This window comes from Hyalella azteca, unplaced genomic scaffold (assembly GCF_000764305.2).
Source record: "Hyalella azteca isolate HAZT.00-mixed unplaced genomic scaffold, Hazt_2.0.2 contig12030, whole genome shotgun sequence".
Lineage (NCBI taxonomy): Eukaryota > Metazoa > Arthropoda > Malacostraca > Amphipoda > Hyalellidae > Hyalella > Hyalella azteca.
The window spans coordinates 259,021-282,205 of record NW_025942000.1 but is presented as its reverse complement, the minus strand read 5'-3'; the positions used below and the strand labels follow the sequence as shown (position 1 = coordinate 282,205).

The 23,185-nt window shown below is 39.5% G+C and overlaps 1 protein-coding gene across 1 annotated transcript in view; it reads right to left on the bottom strand.

The window, feature by feature from the left end:
- Positions 1–23,185, bottom strand: part of LOC108671954 — a 59,080-nt gene that overhangs the window by 11,852 nt on the left and 24,043 nt on the right. Inside the window, exon 2 of the mRNA XM_018159555.2 lies at positions 19,210–19,384. Within this exon, the coding sequence (XP_018015044.1) occupies positions 19,210–19,384 (175 nt within the window). The remainder of the gene's footprint in view (positions 1–19,209; positions 19,385–23,185) is intronic.

Below are 23,185 nucleotides of genomic sequence, written 5' to 3'. Positions count from 1 at the left end.
CCTGATATCTAGCAAAATTTATTACTAATTCTGAACATGTTTTATGCCATCAGAAGATATAAGCAAAGAACACCAGTAGTTTCTATCGATGGAGAAAATATTTGCCGACTTATTTAAGGGAAAGAAAGTGTTGAAAACTATAATCCGCCGTTCAACTATATTTAATTCTGTGCACTGCCAATTTGGCGTGCATTTCTTCAGATTTTTCTGGGAACTATAATATGCTCTATATGCTAATGAATTAATAAATAAAATATCGGACAGAAAATCATAAACTTTTTCAAGTGATTTTTTTATAAAATATGAGTGCGAGGTTAATATTTTCTTATGAGTAATGCCTGACCAAATGTAAATCTAATAAATAATTCGACCAATAATTATCAGGCAAAAAGTTTGATTATTTTTAATTTTAATTTGCGTTGGCGTCGCACAAAAAAAAAATCATACAAGCACGAATAATTTACATCAAACTAAAAATGACAATAATCCATGCAACCACCCCGTATGAACCCTACCATTAATTAATGTATTCTCCTCATCCAGGAAAACTCTTTCTTTGGGTGAATAACGTCGAGCGTCTTCTACGTGACGTTCACTGCACGCAAGCTCACTTCCGCCACTGCCTACTGAAAAACTGCTGCAATTTTCCAGGGGACAATGAAAACATCGAAAATTATTGGTGTCATTTTTCATAAAAAATGTACTTTTTTCATAATGTTCTCTGACATTTACGAAGGGTTGCTTAAGATTTTGAAATAACTTCTTGTTATGAGCATTGCAATTGTCACCGTTTCTTAGGTCAAATTTTTCACAGGTCGTTTCACTGCTTGACAATCCCGCCTTGACAGCAGAGAGCAGCACATGTTCCGTCTTGCATATAAACGTGTTATAAACTGTATCGTTGTTTTGAGATAAACGTTGATGTTTTGGCTGGAATGTCGTCTTCTCTTTTGGCGGCCTTTCATCCCCGCCGCAGGTAAAGTTATAATCCTCGAGATCAACGTAAAATTTTGATTTTTCAACATCGTTATTTTCGGAAAGAAGTATGGCTTCCTTCCAGCTCGCGGTCGTTTGAATTTCATTCCTGTCTTCTGAATTTTCGGGGGTGTCTGTACAAAGATCCAGTCTATGGCAGGCTAACTCAGCCTGGATTAAGTCCACGCCAGTCTGCGCATGTGTATGAGGCTTGCTGTATCCAGCTACTGAATTAATCGCTGGATTTTGCCACTTTTCCTGTTCTTTTCCACTTATATCACCATTAATTGAACCAATTTTCCGTGCAACTCTCGAGTTACTGAATTCATTGTTATCATTTTGCGGTTTACTTTCTGATGCACATCCTTGACTGAACCTTTCTGTGACACACAAGGGTTTTGTATCTAAGTCAACATTTGCTTCAAAACCAACTTTGCTTTGCTTGTTCCCCAGAGTTTCTTTTTCTTTTTCAAGAATCTCGATGGCTGAATAAGTTCTTCCGTTGTTTTTTGATTGCAATGTCTCACTTAGGGGCTTTCGCCCCCGAAAACTTTCTGTATTTGTTCTCCCTAAAAAACATTCCGTACTTTTTATCATGACATCCTCTATTTCACAAATGCTCTTATAGTTCATGGTCTCATCAGCGTAACTCTCTGATGGTAATTTTTTCAGAGACTCCCCATCCTTTCCAGTAAGTGGGATGAAGTCAACGCAGGAAGAGCAGCCATCCTTTTCAGGAATTATATCCTCTCCTAAAATGCCGATCTCATCTTTCTTTCGGGACCTCTCACTTCGACAGGGAAACGCACTTCCTTTGATTTCAAAACTTTGCGTTGTGTCCAAAACTGACGATGCATTTTTACGGAAATTAGACGAATTTCCGGATCCCGAATTGGTTAAGACTTCTTGCGCTTTAGTAGAGGATGATGAATTTTGAGAATTGTCTTTGATATTTATTCTGACTTCCTTATTCCTTCCTTTCAACGCACTCAGATCACGCGCATAGAAATGTTTCGCTCTAAATTCTTCATTCGTATTTGAATTTGTGAGGCCAAGTGAAGCCTCATGAATTTGTCTACCATTAATAATTTTTTTCTTATATCGTAATTTTCGATTAGATTTATGCAAATTTGGTCGTCTTGAGCCTGCTACTCGTCTCTCAGGCGCTGGAGGTGCGGTTCTTGTTGGAATCAAACGTGGCCGATTGCTTCTTTTGGAACGCACGTCTGCCCCCATACAGTTGTTCATGCAAGAAACTGCTTCATATGGAGGTGGAGGAGATTCATTTATCATGAAATTATCATCGTCCTTAGCGAGGTTTTCAATAGAAACAGAAACAACCGAAAATCTCGCAGGATTTCCCCCTCCGCGAGAGTTTCTCCGAAATGTAGTCCTGTCGCTGGGATGGATGTTCCTTGATATCCTTGCGCTCATAAACCGACGGCGCAACGAGACTACGGGTGCAGGAAGACGAAAATTCAAACCTTGAACAAAATGTGGCAGTGGCATGTTGCTTTGTGATCAAGAAAAATAATTTTTACTGCCAAGGATTATTCTCACCACACATTCATTAATTAAAAGACGAACTTTTTCCTTCTTCGCAAATTATGCGTCGTTGGTTACAATCAATCCAGCACATGCTCGTCATTATCATTTAAGGTAAGTTTGACTTCTATTCAATACATTTGTATCAACTATCAACCAATGACTTTAAGATGATATATTTCAAGTTTCACCGTAAGTAGTCTCGCATCATACGTGCATTAAGGTAAGTGGTATATTGATTCAAAATAAGGCACTAACGTATTAAAAATCGCAGTCCGTTTGCAGACCAGCGGCTCCTCTATATTGCCTGTTCCTGACGCAAAACGCAGAACTATTTTTTGCGAACCGTCGGCTCGTTTCCGCCTAATTAAGCGAATGATCGCGAACGGCTACGGTCCTCCGACAAGCGCAGGTGGCCCCCGACTGAGCCGAGCTTGTACTTATTATTATAAGCGAAACATGAAGATAACAGGGCAATGTAACACACCATTGACATACGTTGACTTGATTGAGTTCTAATTTCATGTTTAGGTGTCAAGAGCTGCAGGCATAGCTGCATCATGTCAGCTCAAAGCGGACCTGTTCAACAGCTTTATGGTATAAATCAGCGTTTTATTTGGCTTTTGATTCTGAAAGGAGTTGTGATGATTCATACACTAAGATGATTCAATTACACAAGTTGATTTAATATTCAATGAAATTGGCGGTAATTATGATTATTTATTACATGAGATGCAATATCAGATAGAGGCGGGACACCAATCACTTTGGCCCTGCATATCGTGTCTACGTACCGATACTTCAACAGTCCTCAGGGCTTTCTCAAGTCCATAAAAGCTTAACCCTTTATTAATTAAGAATGGTTAATGGTTAATCTCTTAACATTAACCGTCATCAAAGTTATTCTATTCTGAAGGCCTGGCGACGAGATTTCCTGTTGGAAAAGGATTTAATCTTTTCATTGAATTTAAAGTAAATAGAATGCATTGACATTGAGCATTAATCCAACACTGTGAGCAGCAACCTGATGCTCTGCGCTGGGGCGAAGTGATGTTCGTCATCGAACGCCCTCTGCCAACTGCAGTCTCGCGGCTGTACGGTGACGCAAAACTCTTGTTACAAGTGTTATAAATAACATAATATGTTATATTTTCCTTTGAAATGCCGTTTTATGTAATCGCAAAGCAGCACTGAGGTTTGTTTGCGATCACTCCGTCGCTTACGGAGAGATCGCAACATTGCATCACTATATCGGAAGTGAAGGTTTTATTTAAACATCTGAATAAGCGTTCAAATCCTTCTAGCCAATCTCAATCTCACCTCAAAGAGGCAGGCATTTTATGGTTTCATTTCTAATTGACAAACTCCTATTATGCATTTAGCCCAATATCATTCAATATTTTGATCGATGAATCCTTGAATGTTATTTTGATTTTTGAATCTAATTAATATTTTTCGATATACCATTTCTTCTAATTAGTTAAACACAACAGAAATATCTAAAAAAAAAAACTGGAAACTTATATTAATCAACTGCGAGTCTTTTAGGCTGTGATAGACATGGCCAAGCACAGGCGGCTCAGGAAACATTTTACCGCACATCTGAAACGCTTTAAACCAGAGATTAAAGCCATTTAATCTGAATGATAGATAGCTTTGTTTATACTTTACTCACTATGGTTATACTTCACTATTTATTTATTTATCAATTTATTTACTATTATTATTATTATTAGTGGTATTTTAGTGACTCGAATTACTTCACGGACTGCCTTTTCTGGCCAATATCGCAATTAATTTTATTGAACATTGAAACTCGTTAAACAAAAATCTCTAACTACATGTAACTGAATTATCTTGAACTCGATTGCTTATTTCTTTTCATCATTTCACTATTAAATAATGATAAAAATATTCTGTCATTAAATCGTGTCTATTCTCCAGCACGAATTGCACTCCTGTAATTTCTGAATCAATAAAAATCAGTAAACGACGAAATTATTTTAATTATTTTATGTTTAAATAGTGCCTTCAAATATCGTGAATTTTTTTTAAATGCTAGAATGCCCCGCGGTTAACCAGCTAGGCGCCCATCGCGCCATTAATAATAATATCTGTATCAGCGTTTATTAAGCCGTAGGCCTGTCGCCGATTCTTAACATAGCAGAACATTCACAGTATTTTGCGGTTAGCTTAGAGTCCAGTGGTTCTTAACCTGGGTTCGATCGAACCCCAGGGGATTGGCGAGTCATTTTCTGGGCTTCGTCGGAGCAGTCTTTGCGAGCAGTCATTTTCGATGATGGTAAACATCAAATGGAAGAAAAGGATCAAACTTTCTTGCGAAAATTAAATGAGAAAAAAACGAAAGTGAAAACTCGCATTCCTGAAATTGTCGCACTGAGGCAACAACAAAAGTCACATTGATTTTCAATGAATATTCATTTTGTTTTTGTTTATGTGCGAAATTTATGTTGTGTAGGTTTTTTCTTTCAACAAAGTGATTTTGTGTGCAAATGATGCATGATACAATTTATACAGTTATATACTATGTAGTTATATAGCATAGACATATGTTTTGAATTAAAAAAAAAAAACATTTTATTTTTCCACCAACGAAGGGTTCGATGAATACTTGTATGGAACTTGCAGGGTTCGGTACCACAAAAAAGGTTAAGAACCACTAACTTAGACGACCATTTTCTGTCAGCCGCCGTGGTGTTAACATATGCTGGGGTAAGCTGGTAAGTTTTAACTAGAATTCAATTCTTATAATGTAATAAAATATTTCAGTGTAACTGTCATAACTTAATTACTAATAGTATGTTCTGTATTCTTTTGATTTTGTTATAGTATTGTGTTCATGTCTATATTCTAACAACCTTCCAACACTGACAGGTGTTGGTCGGCGTCTTCATTCTTAAACCCCAATAATCTCACTGAGCTTCTCAGTCTTTACTCCAACCCCCATAATACGTGTTCAATTAATTAGGGAAGAGGGAAGCCCGCTGTAAAATCTAACTCAAAATCTCAACAAGTTGTACAAAAACCGCCTCTTCCCACAGTATTAAAATTATGATTGTTTTTATTCATAAAATTATTATTATTGGTATTACTATAATTATTGTTATTATTATTATTATTTTCTTTTTCACTTCTTTATTATTATTATAAATTTCTTTTAGATAGCATCTATCGTTCGCAAAGGTGAGGTACAGCTGAATGCTGGCGAGTTTTACCGTTGAAATAGTTAATGCCAAAAGCATTTTCTACGAATTTATTCGTAGAAAATGTTGAAGGTAGACTGAGAATGTCTCACATTTGCACCTCTATCGTAGATGTAGGAAGACCACAGAAGACCAATGAATGAAGCATTCAGGTGATGAATTCAAGCATAATAATAGAGTCTTGATTAGGAATTATTATTATTTCCACATTTTTCAGTATCTGCATGATTGTTGTTTAGTTATAAGTAATGATCCAAAATGATGCAGACATAATCGTGGAAAAAAAGTCTTGAAAAATATCAAGATATTTTAGCAGAAGGATAACTGAGCAATGGAGACGGTAAAAGGATAGGTCGACATAAATCCTAGGTTAATGTAACGAACTTTAAGATTTGGAGGCAAATTTCAGGTCTAGGCGAAGAGAACATTTAATCGGCATCTATAAATGAACTGAAACTGTGGTCACTACAGACTCATTGATCATAATATGCAGACTGGAGCATGCGTCATGACACTGACACAGGAGACGCTTGAGGGATGGTGGCCCTTAGAAAGTTGCTAAACTTTCCTCAATGAGAACAAAAGATGAATGTGTTAGGAAAGAGTGTAGGCCTCGGTTTTTTCTCTCTTTCTTTGACCAGACGCCGGCTCAAGTAGCATGGCGAACACGTCCACATGAATAATTTCAGTTTCAAGCGGCCAGCTCTCTACCCATGATGACGCAAGTAAAAGTTGGGCGATGAGTCTAGACTAAATTAAAAAGTCATGGATGAGAAAACGAAAATAGAATTCAGCATACTTTCACTAAGAGCTTATTGATGAACAGTTGAATCATGTGTTGCATCACGAGTCCATAATCAATTCTATCATTTTGCATCATCAGATGAATCAATTGCATCTTCAGTTCATCGTCACTTGCAAAATCTTTTCGTCGTAACTTGAATCATTAGTTCATCATCTTCTGCATCATCAGTTCATCATACTCTGCATCATCAGTTCATCATCTTCTGCATCTTCAGTTCATTATACTTTGCATTATCAGTTCATCATCTTCTGCATCATCAGTTCATCAACCTCTGCATCATCAGTTCATAATCTTCTGCATCATCAGTTCATCATACTCTGCATTATCAATTCGATTTCTCGCATCAGTGCATCAACGGGACATTAAGACTATTGCCTATCTATATTGGACTATTGACTATTGACAATGAGACAATTGACAGTCAATAGTAGATAATGATATTTTTACGACATTAACGGTCCGAAAACCAACCTCTTAGCTTGGATAAGAAAAGTATCTGTTGAAAAATTCCATCGAGCAGCAATTCGAAGAGGAGGCGAGCTGAGGACACCACGAGCTGAGGGCATCACGAGCTGAGGGCATCACGAGCTGTGGGCAATCACCTAAAATTATCATGACGCCGGCGCAGTTCACATCACCATAGAAGATATTAAATGGAAGCGCAAATTCTCCGCCCAAAAGCCACATTTTCTCGTTTTTTTACTCATTTATTTTTTCCTTTTTTACCTCCGTCGATTCCAAATAATGTCAATTGCTTTCATTTAATCCGGAAAGAGCTGCCAGCTGCACCGCGTCTAACTGTAACTTCTAACTCGCTCAGTAAACAAATTTAACAGATGCTCGCACAACGTCTTAGACTCAACGACTTACAAACAGAGTCTCAACTCCGCGGCACATATTCCTTCTGTCACACCAGGACGGCTCTACGTTTTCATTATTACTTTAATAATTACGTCGTAATTCAATAATGTTACATATAGAAACGCGTCAGTAATTAATAATTCTTCTCCGAATATTATGCAAACAAAAGAGGCACCAAGCACGTCAGAACTTTGTCTTCAGGCGGAACCAAGATCAGATTATTAAAAAAATTAATTCAATATCAAGCGAATGAAAACTATTTCCAGTCTTATTATAACTTTCGTTTTACGAACTAGTTATTGCGAAGTCAAATGAACTTCGAGGGCACGTTTCACATAACTTTATTAGCAAGCAAAAAATAAAAAGTAATGTTATTATGTTGGCTTGTTCTAACTGGACATGCAGAGACAGATCTCTTGCTAGGTCTACAGAGACAGTTCTCTGGCTTGGTCCGCAGAGAAAGTTCTCTGGCTAGGTCCACAGAGACAGTTCACGGCTGGGTCCACAGAGACAGTTCACGGCTGGGTCCACAGAGACAGTTCTCTGGCTAGGTCCACAGAGACAGTTCACGGCTAGGTCCACAGAGACAGTTCACGGCTAGGTCCACAGAGACAGTTCTCTGGCTTGGTCCGCAGAGAAAGTTCTCTGGCTAGGTCCACAGAGACAGTTCTCTGGCTAGGTCCACAGAGACAGTTCTCTGGCTAGGTCCGCAGAGACAGTTCTCTGGGTAGGTCCACAGAGACAGTTCTCTGGCTAGGTCCTCAGTTCTCTGGGTAGGTCCACAGAGACAGTTCTCGGCTGGGTCCACAGAGACACTTCTCTGGGTAGGTCCACAGAGACAGTTCTCGGCTGGGTCCACAGAGACAGTTCACTGGCTAGGTCCGCAGAGACAGTTCTCTGGCTAGGTCCGCAGAGACAGTTCTCTGGCAAGGTCCGCAGAGACAGTTCTCTGGCTAGGTCCACAGAGACAGTTCTCTGGGTAGGTCCACAGAGACAGTTCTCGGCTGGGTCCGCAGAGACGGTTCTCTGGGTAGGTCCACAGAGACAGTTCTCGGCTGGGTCCACAGTGACAGTTCTCTGGCTAGGTCCGCAGAGAGTCTCTGGCTAGGTCCACAGAGACAGTTCTCTGGCTAGGTCCGCGGTACACGAAGATTTTGAACTTTCTTTCTCTGCCATCTCAGGATGAAACGGGAAGGCTGTGGGCAAAGAAGCTTTCTCCGTCTGGTCAGAGGTCGCCGGCCAAATAAGAAATTACCGCCAGCTCGTTGCCAATAACATCAAACATCCACACAATCATTCGCAAACATTGATACAATCGTGCTCAAACATCCATACAATCATTATATTATCAAACACAGATACAATCATTTTCAAACATCCAGTCTGAAATCGGTCTCGAACTTCGACTTGTGCCTGACCAGAATGAATATCGACGAAATTATTCTTTTAAATTCTAAATTCTGTCTTTAAATCAAATTCAATTTGCAATTTAAACATCCATACAACAAAACTATACTTGAATTATCACACTACTTACAATCATTCACGCATTGGGGTTCTCGCTGACATTATAATACAATGTCATTGGCGAAATTCATGCTCACAAATTGAGAATTAAAACGAATTATTTTGCTACGGAAAGCTGATGTACAAGACTCGTTCATTCATATATACTGAATTATACATCACTTAAATAATATTCGCGAGAAGAACACTTCTTAAGAACTCCTTTAAATTATTTTTGCGTCAACAAAACATCGACAAACTCGTGTGCCCCGACAGGCTGTGCGTTATGAAAGCTCCACGAAAACCACAAGAAAAAAAAGAGTACCAAACCAGGGATGAAGACTGAGCCTCGGGGGGTGAAACTTGGGCAAGCGGGGGACGGGGGCACGGCTCCCTGATTAGGGAGAGGGGGGTCACGGCTCCCTGATTAGGGAGAGTGAGGGCACGGCTCCCTGATAAGGGAGAGGGAGGGCACGGCTCCCTGATAAGGGAGAGGGAGGGCACGGCTCCCTGATTAGGGAGAGAGTGAGGGCATGGCTCCCTGATTAGGGAGAGGGAGGGCACGGCTCCCTGATTAGGGAGAGAGTGAGGGCACGGCTCCCTGATTGACGGAGGGTACGAAAAGATGCCTGACGCGGTGGAGCGAAACTTTAATTACGGAGATAACAGATTGTGATGCGGGACGCGGTCAGAACCAGGGCCTGTAACCGGTTTACAGAACAAAATAATTGATTTCAAAGGGGAACTTTAATTACAGGGACACATATTGGATACTACTGCGTCGATTTAACCGGCAAAAATGCCGATGTAGCATGATTCAGATTAAAATAAATCAATTGCTATATTTTTAAAGCGATTATAATCATTTGACATTTGCATTAGAACAACATTTCATTTTTTAAGTTTGTAAATACGAACTAACATAAAAAACAGACTGATAAATCGAAAATATTTATTTAAATTGTAGATAGAAGGTAATCAAAACAAACAGATATTCGAACATCATAAGTTAAATATGCAAATGGATATTTAGGAGGATATCATTGAAATAAATATTATAAGTCTGTGCTCCCATCAAGCCAGAGTTAAATAGAATTTCTTGTTAAAACATTTGCCATGAAATTTCTAAAAAAAATTTAAACACAAAGGAATGGCTCTTTACTTTATATTTGCCTCTTTTAATTACGTCAAAGTGGTTAAGATCACAAAAATCGGAACAGTCAGTAGCAGGTTCGACACCCAGCTTGCTGTGAAAATTCTACGATTTCTAAAATCCGCGGCAGACCAAATATGGCCTAATATGCCCGCCTGATGCCATTTAACAGTAACGCCAAGTCCGGCAAAAAGTGGCGCTGAAACTGGACTTGGCCTCGATGGCGTAAGAGATATTTGAATAATAGGTTATAAAACAGACATAATAATTAAATACAGCAGCTCAGAGAAGACGAAAATAATTTATGCCAGCTGAAAAAATGGCCAAAAGCATGAGAATCTAAATAATAATTTGCAAAGATACAACAGAATAGCAAGGCTACAAAATGTCAAGAGAATCGTTATTTTTTTTTAATTTTCTCTCTTTATCTTCTGATTTGTTTATATTTCGATAGGTACGTTACTCTAATTTACTTCGATCTGCCGAGATTTTTTTTAGTTGCGGTTATTAGAATTACCGCAGTACAAATTCCAGCACGAAGTTGTCGTAATTCGTGCTAATTTATGGAGCCTGAAGCTCGTTGCTAAGGCTAGCCATGCCTGGGCAGCGCGCCGGAGCTTTCTCGTCCGGAATGTGCGCGTCAAAAGCGCGTGTACGCAAACGTCGTGTGCGTTAAGTCAACACGGTGAGTAATGCGTGTGCGTGTGGGAGTTGAGTAAGGGGAACGAACATAATAGCAACACTGGTATGTGAGTAAAACGTTTAGAACTCATTTGAAATGAAAGTGCAACTTGGGATACATAAATGCATGAACACTCAAAGGAAAACGTGAGTAAAGTTGTCTGTACTCACGTCTTTGTTCAGCCCCGGAGGCAGAAGATCGTATTTAATAACAGTGCGTGAGATGACATAATTCTTCTAAGATTCATTTCAAGAGCGTGCAAGGGACTGGTGGGCTTGACCAGTTGTTTTAACTCAAATAATAGCAAAAGCTGTGATAAATTACACTTATGAATGCCAAATTATAGAAGCAAATAAATTGTATTGAAGGCAGGCTTTCTAAACTCAAACGTCTTGCAATCGCTGCATGCATTGCCAGGCGGGAGGTCAACGATCCGACGTTACGAGATGACACATTTTTATGGAGGAGCAGGCGCGTTGTTGTAGAAATTATTGTCCGCTATGATAGGCGTGGAAGTCGGTGCTTCAGCATGACCAAGGGCGGTGCAAAAATAAAAAATTGTTGAAGATTAATATTGGTATTTAAGCTGGAGAATGGAATTCATTTGACGACGATTCTAACCTTATTAGTGGTAGGGTTATTTAGTTGCGTCTTCATAATACAATGCTACGTTCAGAGTACTTTTAAGAGCAAATTATTGGTTCTGTTGTAAATAAAGAAGCAGAGCGGCCTAAGTATGCACGTAGCGGCCAATGTACACGTTGCGGCCTAAGTACACATAGCGGCCTAAGTACACGTAGCGGCCTAAGTACTCATAGCGGCCTATAAGTACCCGTAGAAATAGTGGCTGATTTCTGGTCTATGATCGGTTAGTTTAGCTTGTAAAGCCGTCAGTGATTTGCTGAGAGAGTGACGAACTCTTAAGTGCTTGTGATAGTACGCGGGGTGCTCGCCCTGCAAGGTGCCCCGGGGCCGCGACTTTCTTTAGGGGAAAGTTGGAGGCTCTGACGAAACGCGTTATTTGGCCAGGGAAAAGGGCAGCGGCACTTTACATGTAAAAGTGCATGATCATAGCACATTGATAATACCAATAATATTAATAATAATGATATTATTAATTATAATATAACAATAATTTTAATGATAATATTGATAATAGTGATAATAATAATGGCAAAAAAAAAATAAAAATAATAGATACATAACAATAATATTCCACTTAACTACCATGCAAACAAAGCAAGCTGTGTAGTGTGAATCAATGCATCAAAGAGGCATTGAATAAATTGGAGCATAGAAATGCTCATGTTCAGCGTTTTATGAGCAAAATGTTTGCTTATTTCTTTGCTATCCGTTTTTCTATAGAACTTCAATATCCGCGCGCTTGACACTCGCGTGGATCAAGGCCATTGCCGCCGAAATTAAAGCGAAATTAAGTGAAAAATTATAATTTTGGAAATTAAGGTGGAAATAATTTGAAATATACGACAAAAAATATTAAATGAACATGGAATTTGGAAGCAAATATTACATGGTCGATGTGCATCATTCTACATCACGAACTTCACACGGTATACGGAGTTTGCTTGAAGACACTGATTCATATTCTAGTTTTATTATATTCATTTATACAACGCTGAAAACCCCTATGGTACATGGGACGACTGATGAGCGTCTCATATCTAATGATAACCCAGAAAATAATTAACTAGGTTTGTCTTATCTAAATTAAATGGTAATGCAAGCCTTTTCAAATGACATTCTGATGACGTCATTGAGTCCACACGCAAAAAAATGAATGTATCGTATTGTTCATAACCAAGACGCACATTCGCATTTAGTACAGATACGTCCTCGTGCCGGGACAATTAGTGTTAAGATGACCCATACAAAGGTAAGAACTGCGTCGTCATTTGTTAGAAGTCCCACTTATTTGTCTGAGTTCAATTATATTATAGCCCTAATTCTGTTCCTCCACAAAAAAAAATCATGAAAACCTGCAGTCCAAATTTCAGTTGCGTCAATAAAACCTGGCAATTTCGTAGCACAAACCAATCCGTATTTTCGAGCGTCGGTTGGAAATTCTTGGGTTAATTTAATGATTGTTTCGGGTGATCGAACACGAATTTTTTTATCGCCTGCAATTAGAAGCTGGACGACACAGGGGAGTGGGAAGTGTAAAGTGGGTGAAATGTGATGGAAAATGTGGTGATTAACGAAGAAATGAGAACGGGAAATGTGAATTGATCAACAGAAAAATGGGGTCATTAAAGATTAAGAAATGTGTAAATGCGGATGCGAGTGTAGTTAATACCTAACAATTTGATGGGATTATGTGGCGATCAGAAGAAGAACGTGATTTTTAATCTAACAAAATATTTGTCTGTACATATGAAGCAAATTTAATTTTTAACGCTAATGGAATGAATTTTATTTTGAAACATTATTGATTGATTGATTTGTACTTTGAAATTGATTTTAATAAATCTACAATAAATTGGTTATGACCATCTGGCTCAAAATGAACGTTTCTACAAACACGATCTCTCTTTCAATATTCATATGAACATTTCATTAGCGATAATCTGCCACTGATGACAAAATTTGATGACAAAATTTTGAAATTAATTTTATGTCATTTTTTGAAATCACTAATGTAATAGCTTAATTTTTAAATGAGTTTTTATTCGCCATCTAGCAGCATGCCCAGCATCACGGCAGCATCACGGCAGCATTATCAGCATCACGACAGCATCACGGCAGCACGGCAGCACGGCTGGTCACATAACGGTTATGCTGCTCGAGGCTACGGCCGCTCTCTCCAGACCGCAGCAAATGCCCGCGTCTCATTAATTGTGCGGGGAACACATGATGACAACCGCTTAATTTCTGTGATTAATAGTCACATATTTGTGACAATATTTGTCACATATTTGTGACAATATTTGTCACATATTTGTGACAATATGTGTCGCATATTTTTGACATTATGGGTCCCATATTTGTGACAATATGTGTCATATATTTGTGACAATATGTGTCATATATTTGTGACAATATATGTATCAATTATTTGTGGCAATGAGGGTCATATATTTGTGACAATATGTGTCTTAATTAGTTAATTGTGACATGTTGATCAACATTTTCTTTTCTTAGATATGTTTAACCTGAGAATCTCTTAAGCGTCTAGTTCTAGAAATTATTTAGGAAATTTTTTCTTGATAATGTGCAAGCACTGGTTCGCATTAAATGCAAAAAAAAAATATTTTTGCTTTGCTTGCAACTGGAGAGTTGCAAATGCATTCTGCTGCGACTGCTCTGCAATTCTTTGAAAAACATATTTTTATATTAGTTTTCATTCATTGTTTTTTATTCTATAATTTTTGCATGATTGCTTTGTCTAACCCATACATTCGGTCGTAAGTTATTCGCTATATATATTATATTTGATATAAATCATCATCATCATACCAAGCGTCCGTTAATCATCATACCAAGCGTCCGTTAATCATCATACCAAGCGATCTTTAATCATCATCACACCAAGCGTCCGTTAATCATCATACCAAGCGTCCGTTAATCATCATACCAAGAGTCCGTTAATCATCATACCAAGCGATCGTTAATCATCATACCAAGCGTCCGTTAATCATCATACCAAGCGTCCGTTAATCATCATACCAAGCGTCCNGTATAATGCCCTCAATGGGGTATAATGCCTGTCTCTTATACACATCTAGATGTGTATAAGAGACAGGTCTGACACGTTATGTCTGACACGTTATGTCTGGTGTGTTATGTCTGACGCGTTATGTCTGACACGTTATGTCTGGCACGTTATGTCTGGCACGTTATGTGTGGCACGTTATGTCTGGCACGTTATGTCTGGCGCGTTATGTCTGACACGTTATGTCTGGCACGTTATGTCTGGCACGTTATGTGTGGCACGTTATGTCTGGCACGTTATGTCTGGCGCGTTATGTCTGACACGTTATGTCTGGCACGTTATGTCTGGCACGTTATGTGTGGCACGTTATGTCTGGCACGTTATGTCTGGCGCGTTATGTCTGACACGTTATGTCTGGCACGTTATGTCTGGCACGTTATGTGTGGCACGTTATGTCTGGCACGTTATGTCTGGCGCGTTATGTCTGACACGTTATGTCTGGCACGTTATGTCTGGCACGTTATGTGTGGCACGTTATGTCTGGCACGTTATGTCTGGCGCGTTATGTCTGACACGTTATGTCTGGCACGTTATGTCTGGCACGTTATGTGTGGCACGTTATGTCTGGCACGTTATGTCTGGCGCGTTATGTCTGACACGTTATGTCTGGCACGTTATGTCTGGCACGTTATGTGTGGCACGTTATGTCTGGCACGTTATGTCTGGCGCGTTATGTCTGGCACGTATTGTCTGGCACGTTATGTCTGGCACGTTATGTCTGACACGCTATGTCTGGCATGTTATGTCTGGCCCGTCATATCTGGCACGTTATGTCTGGCACGTTATGCCTGGCATGTTATGTCTGGCACGTTATGTCTGGCACGTTATGTCTGGCACGTTATGACTAGCGTGTTACGTCTGGCACGTTATGTCTGGCACGTTATGTCTGACACGCTATGTCTGGCATGTTATGTCTGGCCCTTTATGTCTGGCACGTTATGTGTGGCACGTTATGTCTAGCACGTTATGTCTGACATGTTATGTCTGGCATGCTATGTCTGGTACGTTATGTCTGGCACGTTATGTCTGACATGTTATGTCTGGCATGTTGTGTCTGGCACGTTATGTCTGGCACGTTATGTCTGGCACATTATGTCTGGCACGTTATGTCTGGCACGTAATGTCTGGCACGTTATGTCTGGCACGTTATGTCTGGCACGTTATGTCTGGCACGTTATGTCTGGCACGTTATGACTGGCACGTTATGTCTGGCGCGTTTCAGAGTTATGTTTTGCAAACGTTTAAAACGAGTACAAATTTTCCACTACCAACAATATTTGTATACATATATAAGCGAAAAGAGAATTTATATGCACAGAAACACGATAAGGAATTATAATTATGTTCTGAACATGTACTTAGAACATATACATACAATGCTCAGAATATACATTTACTGAAAACATATACATTTATGCTCAGAGCACATATTGAGAATAAAAAAAATGCTTATGCAGCAGCTGTGGCCTACAGCCCGAAGAGCTGACGCGATTAAGTAGGTCGAGAGCTCTATACAAAAAAAAATCTAATCTCGGAACGGACGACAATCCTGGCTGTGACACGACGCCGAAAAAGCACATCAGGTAATAACATCCGATCTTCCATCACAATGGCAATACCCAGCACTACAATTAGAGTTCCTCGACCCTTGGCTGACTGACAGCCGCGAGAAAGTTTTAGGCGGGGGACTTGAGTAGTTCCAGCCAATGCTTCGTATTTTAGACGATGGCAGCCAAGGCTACGTATTTTGGGCGGTGGCCAGTCAAGGCTTCGTATTTTAGACGATGGCCAGCTAAGACTTCGTATTTTGGCGGTGGCCAGTCAAGACTTCGTATTTTGGGCGGTGGCCAGCCAAGACTTCGTATTTTGGGCGGTGGCCAGTCAAGACTTCGTACTTTGGGCGGTGGCCAGCCAAGACTTCGTATTTTGGGCGGTGGCCAGTCAAGACTTCGTATTATGGCGGTGGTCAGTCAAGGCTTCAAAAGTGCACTGTTCAAATTAACAGAGAAAACCGGTCTGTCCGGCGTTCTAGTGGTCGGTCGCCACGTGAAAATAGACTGTTGCGCTTTTTTTCTCAATTTGACACGGTTTTTAGATTGAAAAACGGCGAAACAGTGTTTTTTCACGGGCCGACCACTGAAATGCCGTCAAACGGTTTTATTTTGTCTTTTTTGAACATAGTGGCATTGCGGCCAGTCAAGACATCACAGGTGAGGTGGTTGCCAGTCAAGACATCGCATATATATTTATTCCACCAATAGTTTCAATAGCCTCATCCTAATGCTGATTTAATCCTCTTACATGGCAAGATTTGAATGAAATGAATCAGATGTTAGGTCCTCTGCGAATCTTTATGAGAGAATAACGTAACAATTTGCCGTTGATCCTGCAGCCAGCAAATGAATATCCGGCATCGAGTTTAGATGAGCGTGAAATTACAGGCTGCGGAGGTTCAGCTTTCTAAGTCGCATCCTAACATAACCTAAGTGCATTGAAATCCTAACATGTTATTAAGGAATACAAGGGCTGTAAACCGACCGTGAAAGTTCAATAAGGATTATTGTTATATTCATAGATAATGGGGTATATGTATAATGCCAACAATGGGGTATAATGCCCACAATGGGTTACAATAACCACAATGGGGTATAATGCCCTCAATGGGGTATAATGCCCTCAATGGGGTATAATGCCCTTAATGGGGTATAATGCCCTCAATGAGGTATTATGCCAACAATGGGTATAATGCCCACAATGGCCGGGGTATGATGCCCTCAATGAGGTATAATGCCCACAATGAGGTATGATGCCCACAATGAGGTATGATGCCCACAATGAGGTATGATGCCCTCAATGAGGTATAATGCCCTCAATGGGGTATAATGCCTGTCTCTTATACACATCTAGATGTGTATAAGAGACAGGGTATGAGGCCCACAATGAGGTATGAGGCCCACAATGAGGTATGATGCCCACAATGAGGTATGATGCCCACAATGGGGTATAATGCCCACAATGAGGTATGATGCCCACAATGAGGTTTGAGGCCCACAATGAGGTATAATGCCCACAATGAGGTATAATGCCCACAATGGGGTATAATGCCCACAATGAGGTATGATGCCCTCAATGAGGTATGAGGCTCACAATGAGGTATGATGCCCTCAATGAGGTATGACGCTCACAATAGGGTATAATGCCCTCAATGAGGTATGAGGCCCACAATGAGGTATGAGGCCCACAATGAGGTATGATGCCCACAATGGGGTATAATGCCCACAATGAGGTATGATGCCCACAATGAGGTATGATGCCCACAATGAGGTATGATGCCCACAATGAGGTATGATGCCCACAGTGGGGTATAATGCCCTCAATGAGGTATAATGCCCTCAATGAGGTATGATGCCCACAGTGGGGTATAATGCCCACAATGGGGTATAATGCCCTCAATGGGGTATAATGCCCTCAATGGGGTATAATGCCCTCAATGGGGTATAATGCCCTCAATGGGGTATAACCGTATAATGCCCTTAATGGGGTATAATGCCCTCAATGGGGTATAATGCCCTCAATGGGGTATAATGCCCTTAATGGGGTATAATGCCCTCAATGGGGTATAACCGTATAATGCCCTTAATGGGGTATAATGCCCTCAATGGGGTATGTATAATGGCCACACAACTTCTTGTAGAAAGCCACTTCCTGCAATCAGTCGAGCACTGCATGGATAGCCACGCATGGCTTCCCACTCATATTAAAATATTCCTATGTACGTTGAATTAACTTAATCCCTGCTTCGCAATGATGCTGTCTCAAAATGAACATTTTAGTTATGTAGTCATCCGATTCCCAGGAACATTCCATGTAGCCCATCTCAAGGTCTTCTTCATTTATTGAATGCGATTTAGGACCCAGGGATAAAAACAATCTTGGATTTGATGAGATGTAGTATTGATGATGGAGGCCTTTAGCATCTGTAGATATGACAGTCTAAGCATGCAGTGCGTGGTTTCCGTGCAATATTATTTTCTATTTTAATAAATTATTTCATTGGTTGGTTGTTAATTTTCAATTTTGAAATTTTTATTTATCGCATTGGAAGTCAAATTATGCCAATTGGTGGCAATATTTGTACGAAGATACGCAGAAAATAACTTCCTTAAATGTAAAAAAAATTGTTGAGAAAAAATTACTTATTAAAACAAGAGGTTAGCAATATTATTGTATTTTCCATTATTTCTCAAACGTCATTGGATTTGTTCCGCTGTCGGAAATAGAAATAGAAGGGAAAAAATTCGACCATAATTCGATCGAAAGTAATACCGGAAGGAAAATGTATTGCAGTGCCACACAAGGACGTCCTGTGACATATAGGAGCTGTCACCAATCAGAGTTACAATTCTGGTGCCTACCCGACGACGTGATAACATCACGTTATGAATGTTGTCACGAATCATCACGAACTTCAAACGTGATAAAATCCCGTTTTGACATTATGAATGGCTACCATTAGCAATAATTAAGAATGTATTTGAATTAATAATTTATAACTACACATTAATATCACGAAGCAACCATGAGTAAACATTACCTGATCGTGTGACTCACTCTCATTTCTTCCGTTAATATTACTAAGCATAAACATGAGTAAACGTTACCTGATCGTGTGACTCAGCCTCATTTCTTCCTTTAATATTACTAAGCATAAACATGAGTAAACGTTACCTGATCGTGTGAGGAAGTTGAACCTGGCATGTTTGGTGATGTAGGGGGAGTTGCCGGACATCATGATGGTGGAGTCGCTGTCGCTGTGGTAGCCGCTCACGTCACTGCCTTCATCGTCGTCCGCCATCAGGTCGTATCCAGTCTCTTCCAGGGCCTCACGCAGCATCTCCAGCACCTGTCACGCAGGGACATGCACTGTTATTATCGTAAAGGACTTACACGTACTCATCTCTGCGTGAAAGTTCCAATACAGGTTCGTTCATCACTTACACGAGTAGCCTTAAGTAGCCTGGCTCTCCACGCACTCGTAGCCTCAAGTAGCCAGGCTCTCCACGCACTCGTAGCCTTAACTAGCCTGGCTCTCCACGCACCCGTAGCCTCAAGTAGCCAGGCTCTCCACGCACTCGTAGCCTTAACTAGCCAGGCTCTACACGCACCCGTAGCCTCATGTTGCAGAGGAAATGGATTTACTGCTGCATATATAAATGGACTTATATAAATGAATTTATTGCTGTATAGGAAATGGATTTATTGCTGTATATACCTCCAGCAGTAGGGCGTTTTGTCTATCATTGTGAATAGTGTTCTTGACGTGGAGGTACGTTAATCGATCGCGCTGTGATTATGTTTGTGATTGTTCAATTTTAGAAGTGAATCGTTTCGTCTTATTGATTATTTGTGCGTGTTATTCATATTTTAAAGTTATGTATTTCAAGCGTTGTTTTTGTTCTATTTCAGGAGGGCCTCAATATTTGCACACGCATGGACCCTAGGAATAGCATGCAAGCACTCGCAAAACTGAACCGATCATTGTCCAAATAAGACCAAAAGGGACCATAAAGTGCATCACTATTTGGAAGAAGTCTAACTCATTTCTCTGAGTGTAGTTAGGCTCGCGGTTCACTACAATGACGACAATAGCGTGGCAACCGCGACCTGCAGTTGCGGAAGCGTTTTCTTCCGTTGCCGGCAGATTGATATCGGTAGTTGGCGTTTCGTCCTGGCAACGGTGGCAACGCTTGTGGCGACCATGCTCCTGCCGAGGAGCAAATTAAATGAAGGAGTATTTCCAGCTGAGAAATTCCGCTCTCGTCCCCGACACCGAGTTATACGTGATTAAAAACAAACCTCAAATGCCTTCTCATCCTACCTTGCACTTTAAGTTTGTGTCGATACGTGAATTTTTCGACGTTTGTTGCAAATAAAGTTTCTGAATTATTAATTCTATCTCAATCGTTCCGTTTAATGTTTGCACAATTATCGATTACAATTCATGAACTTAGTTCAATTTTGCTCGACTTGCAATTCACCCTGTGAGAAAAAGACAGAATGTTAATTTTCGATCTGCCTCTTAGTCATTGAAAAACAAGGCGTTCGAACAAAACTTCCCCCCCAGCGGGCATCTCATCATCAAGGTAGAAGTCAAACTGAGTTAGAACTAGTCATAAATAAAAAATAATCGCAAATACAATAATAGCGTCCCCTACCTAATTATCAGTTGCGCAGGGGAGCAGTCTGCGTCCCCTACCTAATTATCTGCTGTGCAGGGGGAGCAGTCTGCGTCCCCTACCTAATTATCTGCTGTGCAGGGCGAGCAGTCTGCGTCCCCTACCTAATTATCTGCTGTGCAGGGGGAACAGTCTGCGTCTCCTACCTAATTATCTGCGTATGAGGAGCGGTCCCCTAATTATTAAATAAGTAGGTTAAGGCGGTCCAGCGGTCGTTACGATGTTCGACAAGATTTGCGTTCACTTGCGGTGGCGGAGGACAGGCAAAGCTACGCTAAATTGTTTGTATGTACAAAATTTTATAAATTAATTCATTTCTGGTTTTGGCTTGAAGGAAATGAGATTACTTCTAGTGATCGAATGATTTGAACTTTATTCTTTACCAGGATCCGCGTAATTCAAATAAAAGCTGCAGAAAGTACAATTGAAAAGTAAAATTTTACGCTTTCGAATTTTTCTAATATGATTATTACGCAAAAGCAAACCTGAACATCGAAAAAGTGTTGAAGACCGCGAGGAAATAAGACATAAATATGTCCTAGTGTAAATGCTAACATAATAGCAATACGTCTGTAAATTTGAGATTATTATCAAAATATGTAAACGTATTAACCAAACTTGAATTAAGAACATTCCGCTTATCGACTGAATTAACTTCTGATTGTATTTGTGTTCTAGAATTTTCGAACCAACGATGGTGCTGGACTCCTCAATGGAGATACGGTAAATTTGTGCGTAGTTTTCTTCGCATTTAAATGATGTTTAAATTTAAATATTTAAAGTTTTCATCGCATTTAAATGTTCAATTTTCGCTTTCGGTAATGACTTCTTCAGTTGTAACGGCCTGGAGGCTCGAGCGCCGCTGCGGAGGAGTGAACAGCTCGTCGGTACTGAACAATGGGCCATTATCCTGTGAAAAAATGTACAATGTTGGCCCTAAAATGAAGGAGTGTCATTCCATTATAATTCAACCTGAGGTTCTGTATGGAGACCTCGAGCCGCTGTACTTGTGATAAATGAGAGAATTGTGATTAAAGAGCAAGCTTTAGACTTTTTTAGACATTGCATGAGCAATGGTGATTAATGAACAAGTTTTAACATGCCTCTTTGTTAGAGATGCTTGAGGTAAACATACATAAATTTCATGAATAAATCAAAGCGAAATTATCGCGTTTTTTTCAAACTCGAGAAATATTACTTTTCATTAAAGACATTTTCTCTTTACACAAAACATTAACTTTTTATATTCTAAATGTTGCATATAAGACTAAATATAGAAATACCGCATTCACTTTCGATTCCATCCCATACCTAAGAAAGAAGTATTCAACTCAGTATACAAGTAAATATTGTGGAAGGTAAATACTAACGAGGCCAATATTATACAACTTTACATTTAGTAAGAATTTAAAAAAAATCATGTCTGAAATATTTCGCTTATTTTTTTCTCTTTTTCGTCACGAAACAATAAAATATTAACACCCAATGATGAGCATGGATTCCCATAACGTATGTTTCCACGTCACGCGAACATGCACCAGGCGTCAGGGCAGAGTTGCACAATGCGCACGCTGCGGCCTAACAATGCGCGCGCCGCTCCGACACGCGAAGGAAAGCTTGAACACTGCGAACACTTACAAGTGTTCCGGTGAAGAAAGCTGCGATGTCGAACACTTTGAAGTGTTCAGTTGAAGTGTTAGGCAGTACATCGTTGTAATCAAAGGTCTAGCCTCATTTTTTTTCATAAAGGCACGATTCCCTGACTTATGCCCTCGATTTACTTTTTATTGCTATGTCTTAATGATAAAGTATATTTTTTCACTTCATCGTCAAATTAGAGCGTGAGGCTTCGTACTTTTTTTACAACACTTCTCTTTAACTTCACTTCTTGTTTGTCTGTCTGTCTGTCTGTCTGTCTGCTACAAATCTTATAATCGAAATTTAATACACTTCTACTTATCCTATCGATCTGAAATTTTGCACACTTGTGTAAAGTTGGAGACAATGCATGAATGAAATGTCAAAATAAATGATTTTATAAATTAAAATTTTTTTTCTATATTAAAAAAATTGAAAAAATACTTTTGTCAGCTACAAATCTTATAACCGATATTTGACACACTTTTACCTGTCTAATTGATCTGAAATTTTGCACACTTCTGTGAAGTCGGAGGCAATGCATCATGAATCAATTGGCAGAATAAATAATTATGAATTTTTTTATATATATTAAAAAAATTGAAAAATTAATTTTTCTAATATATGAAAATAAAAAGAGAAATTCATTGTACATATTTAACATTGGAGACTCTGGATTCTTTGGAAGTGTCGTCTTTAAAAAGTAATTTTGAAACGTATATTATTTGATAGAGTCTTATGTGAATTTTAAATGCAAATTCGTGTGTTTGGATTTAGCTTTCATACACTTCTGACCTTTCATACATTTTTTTTCGTTTGAAACTAAAATC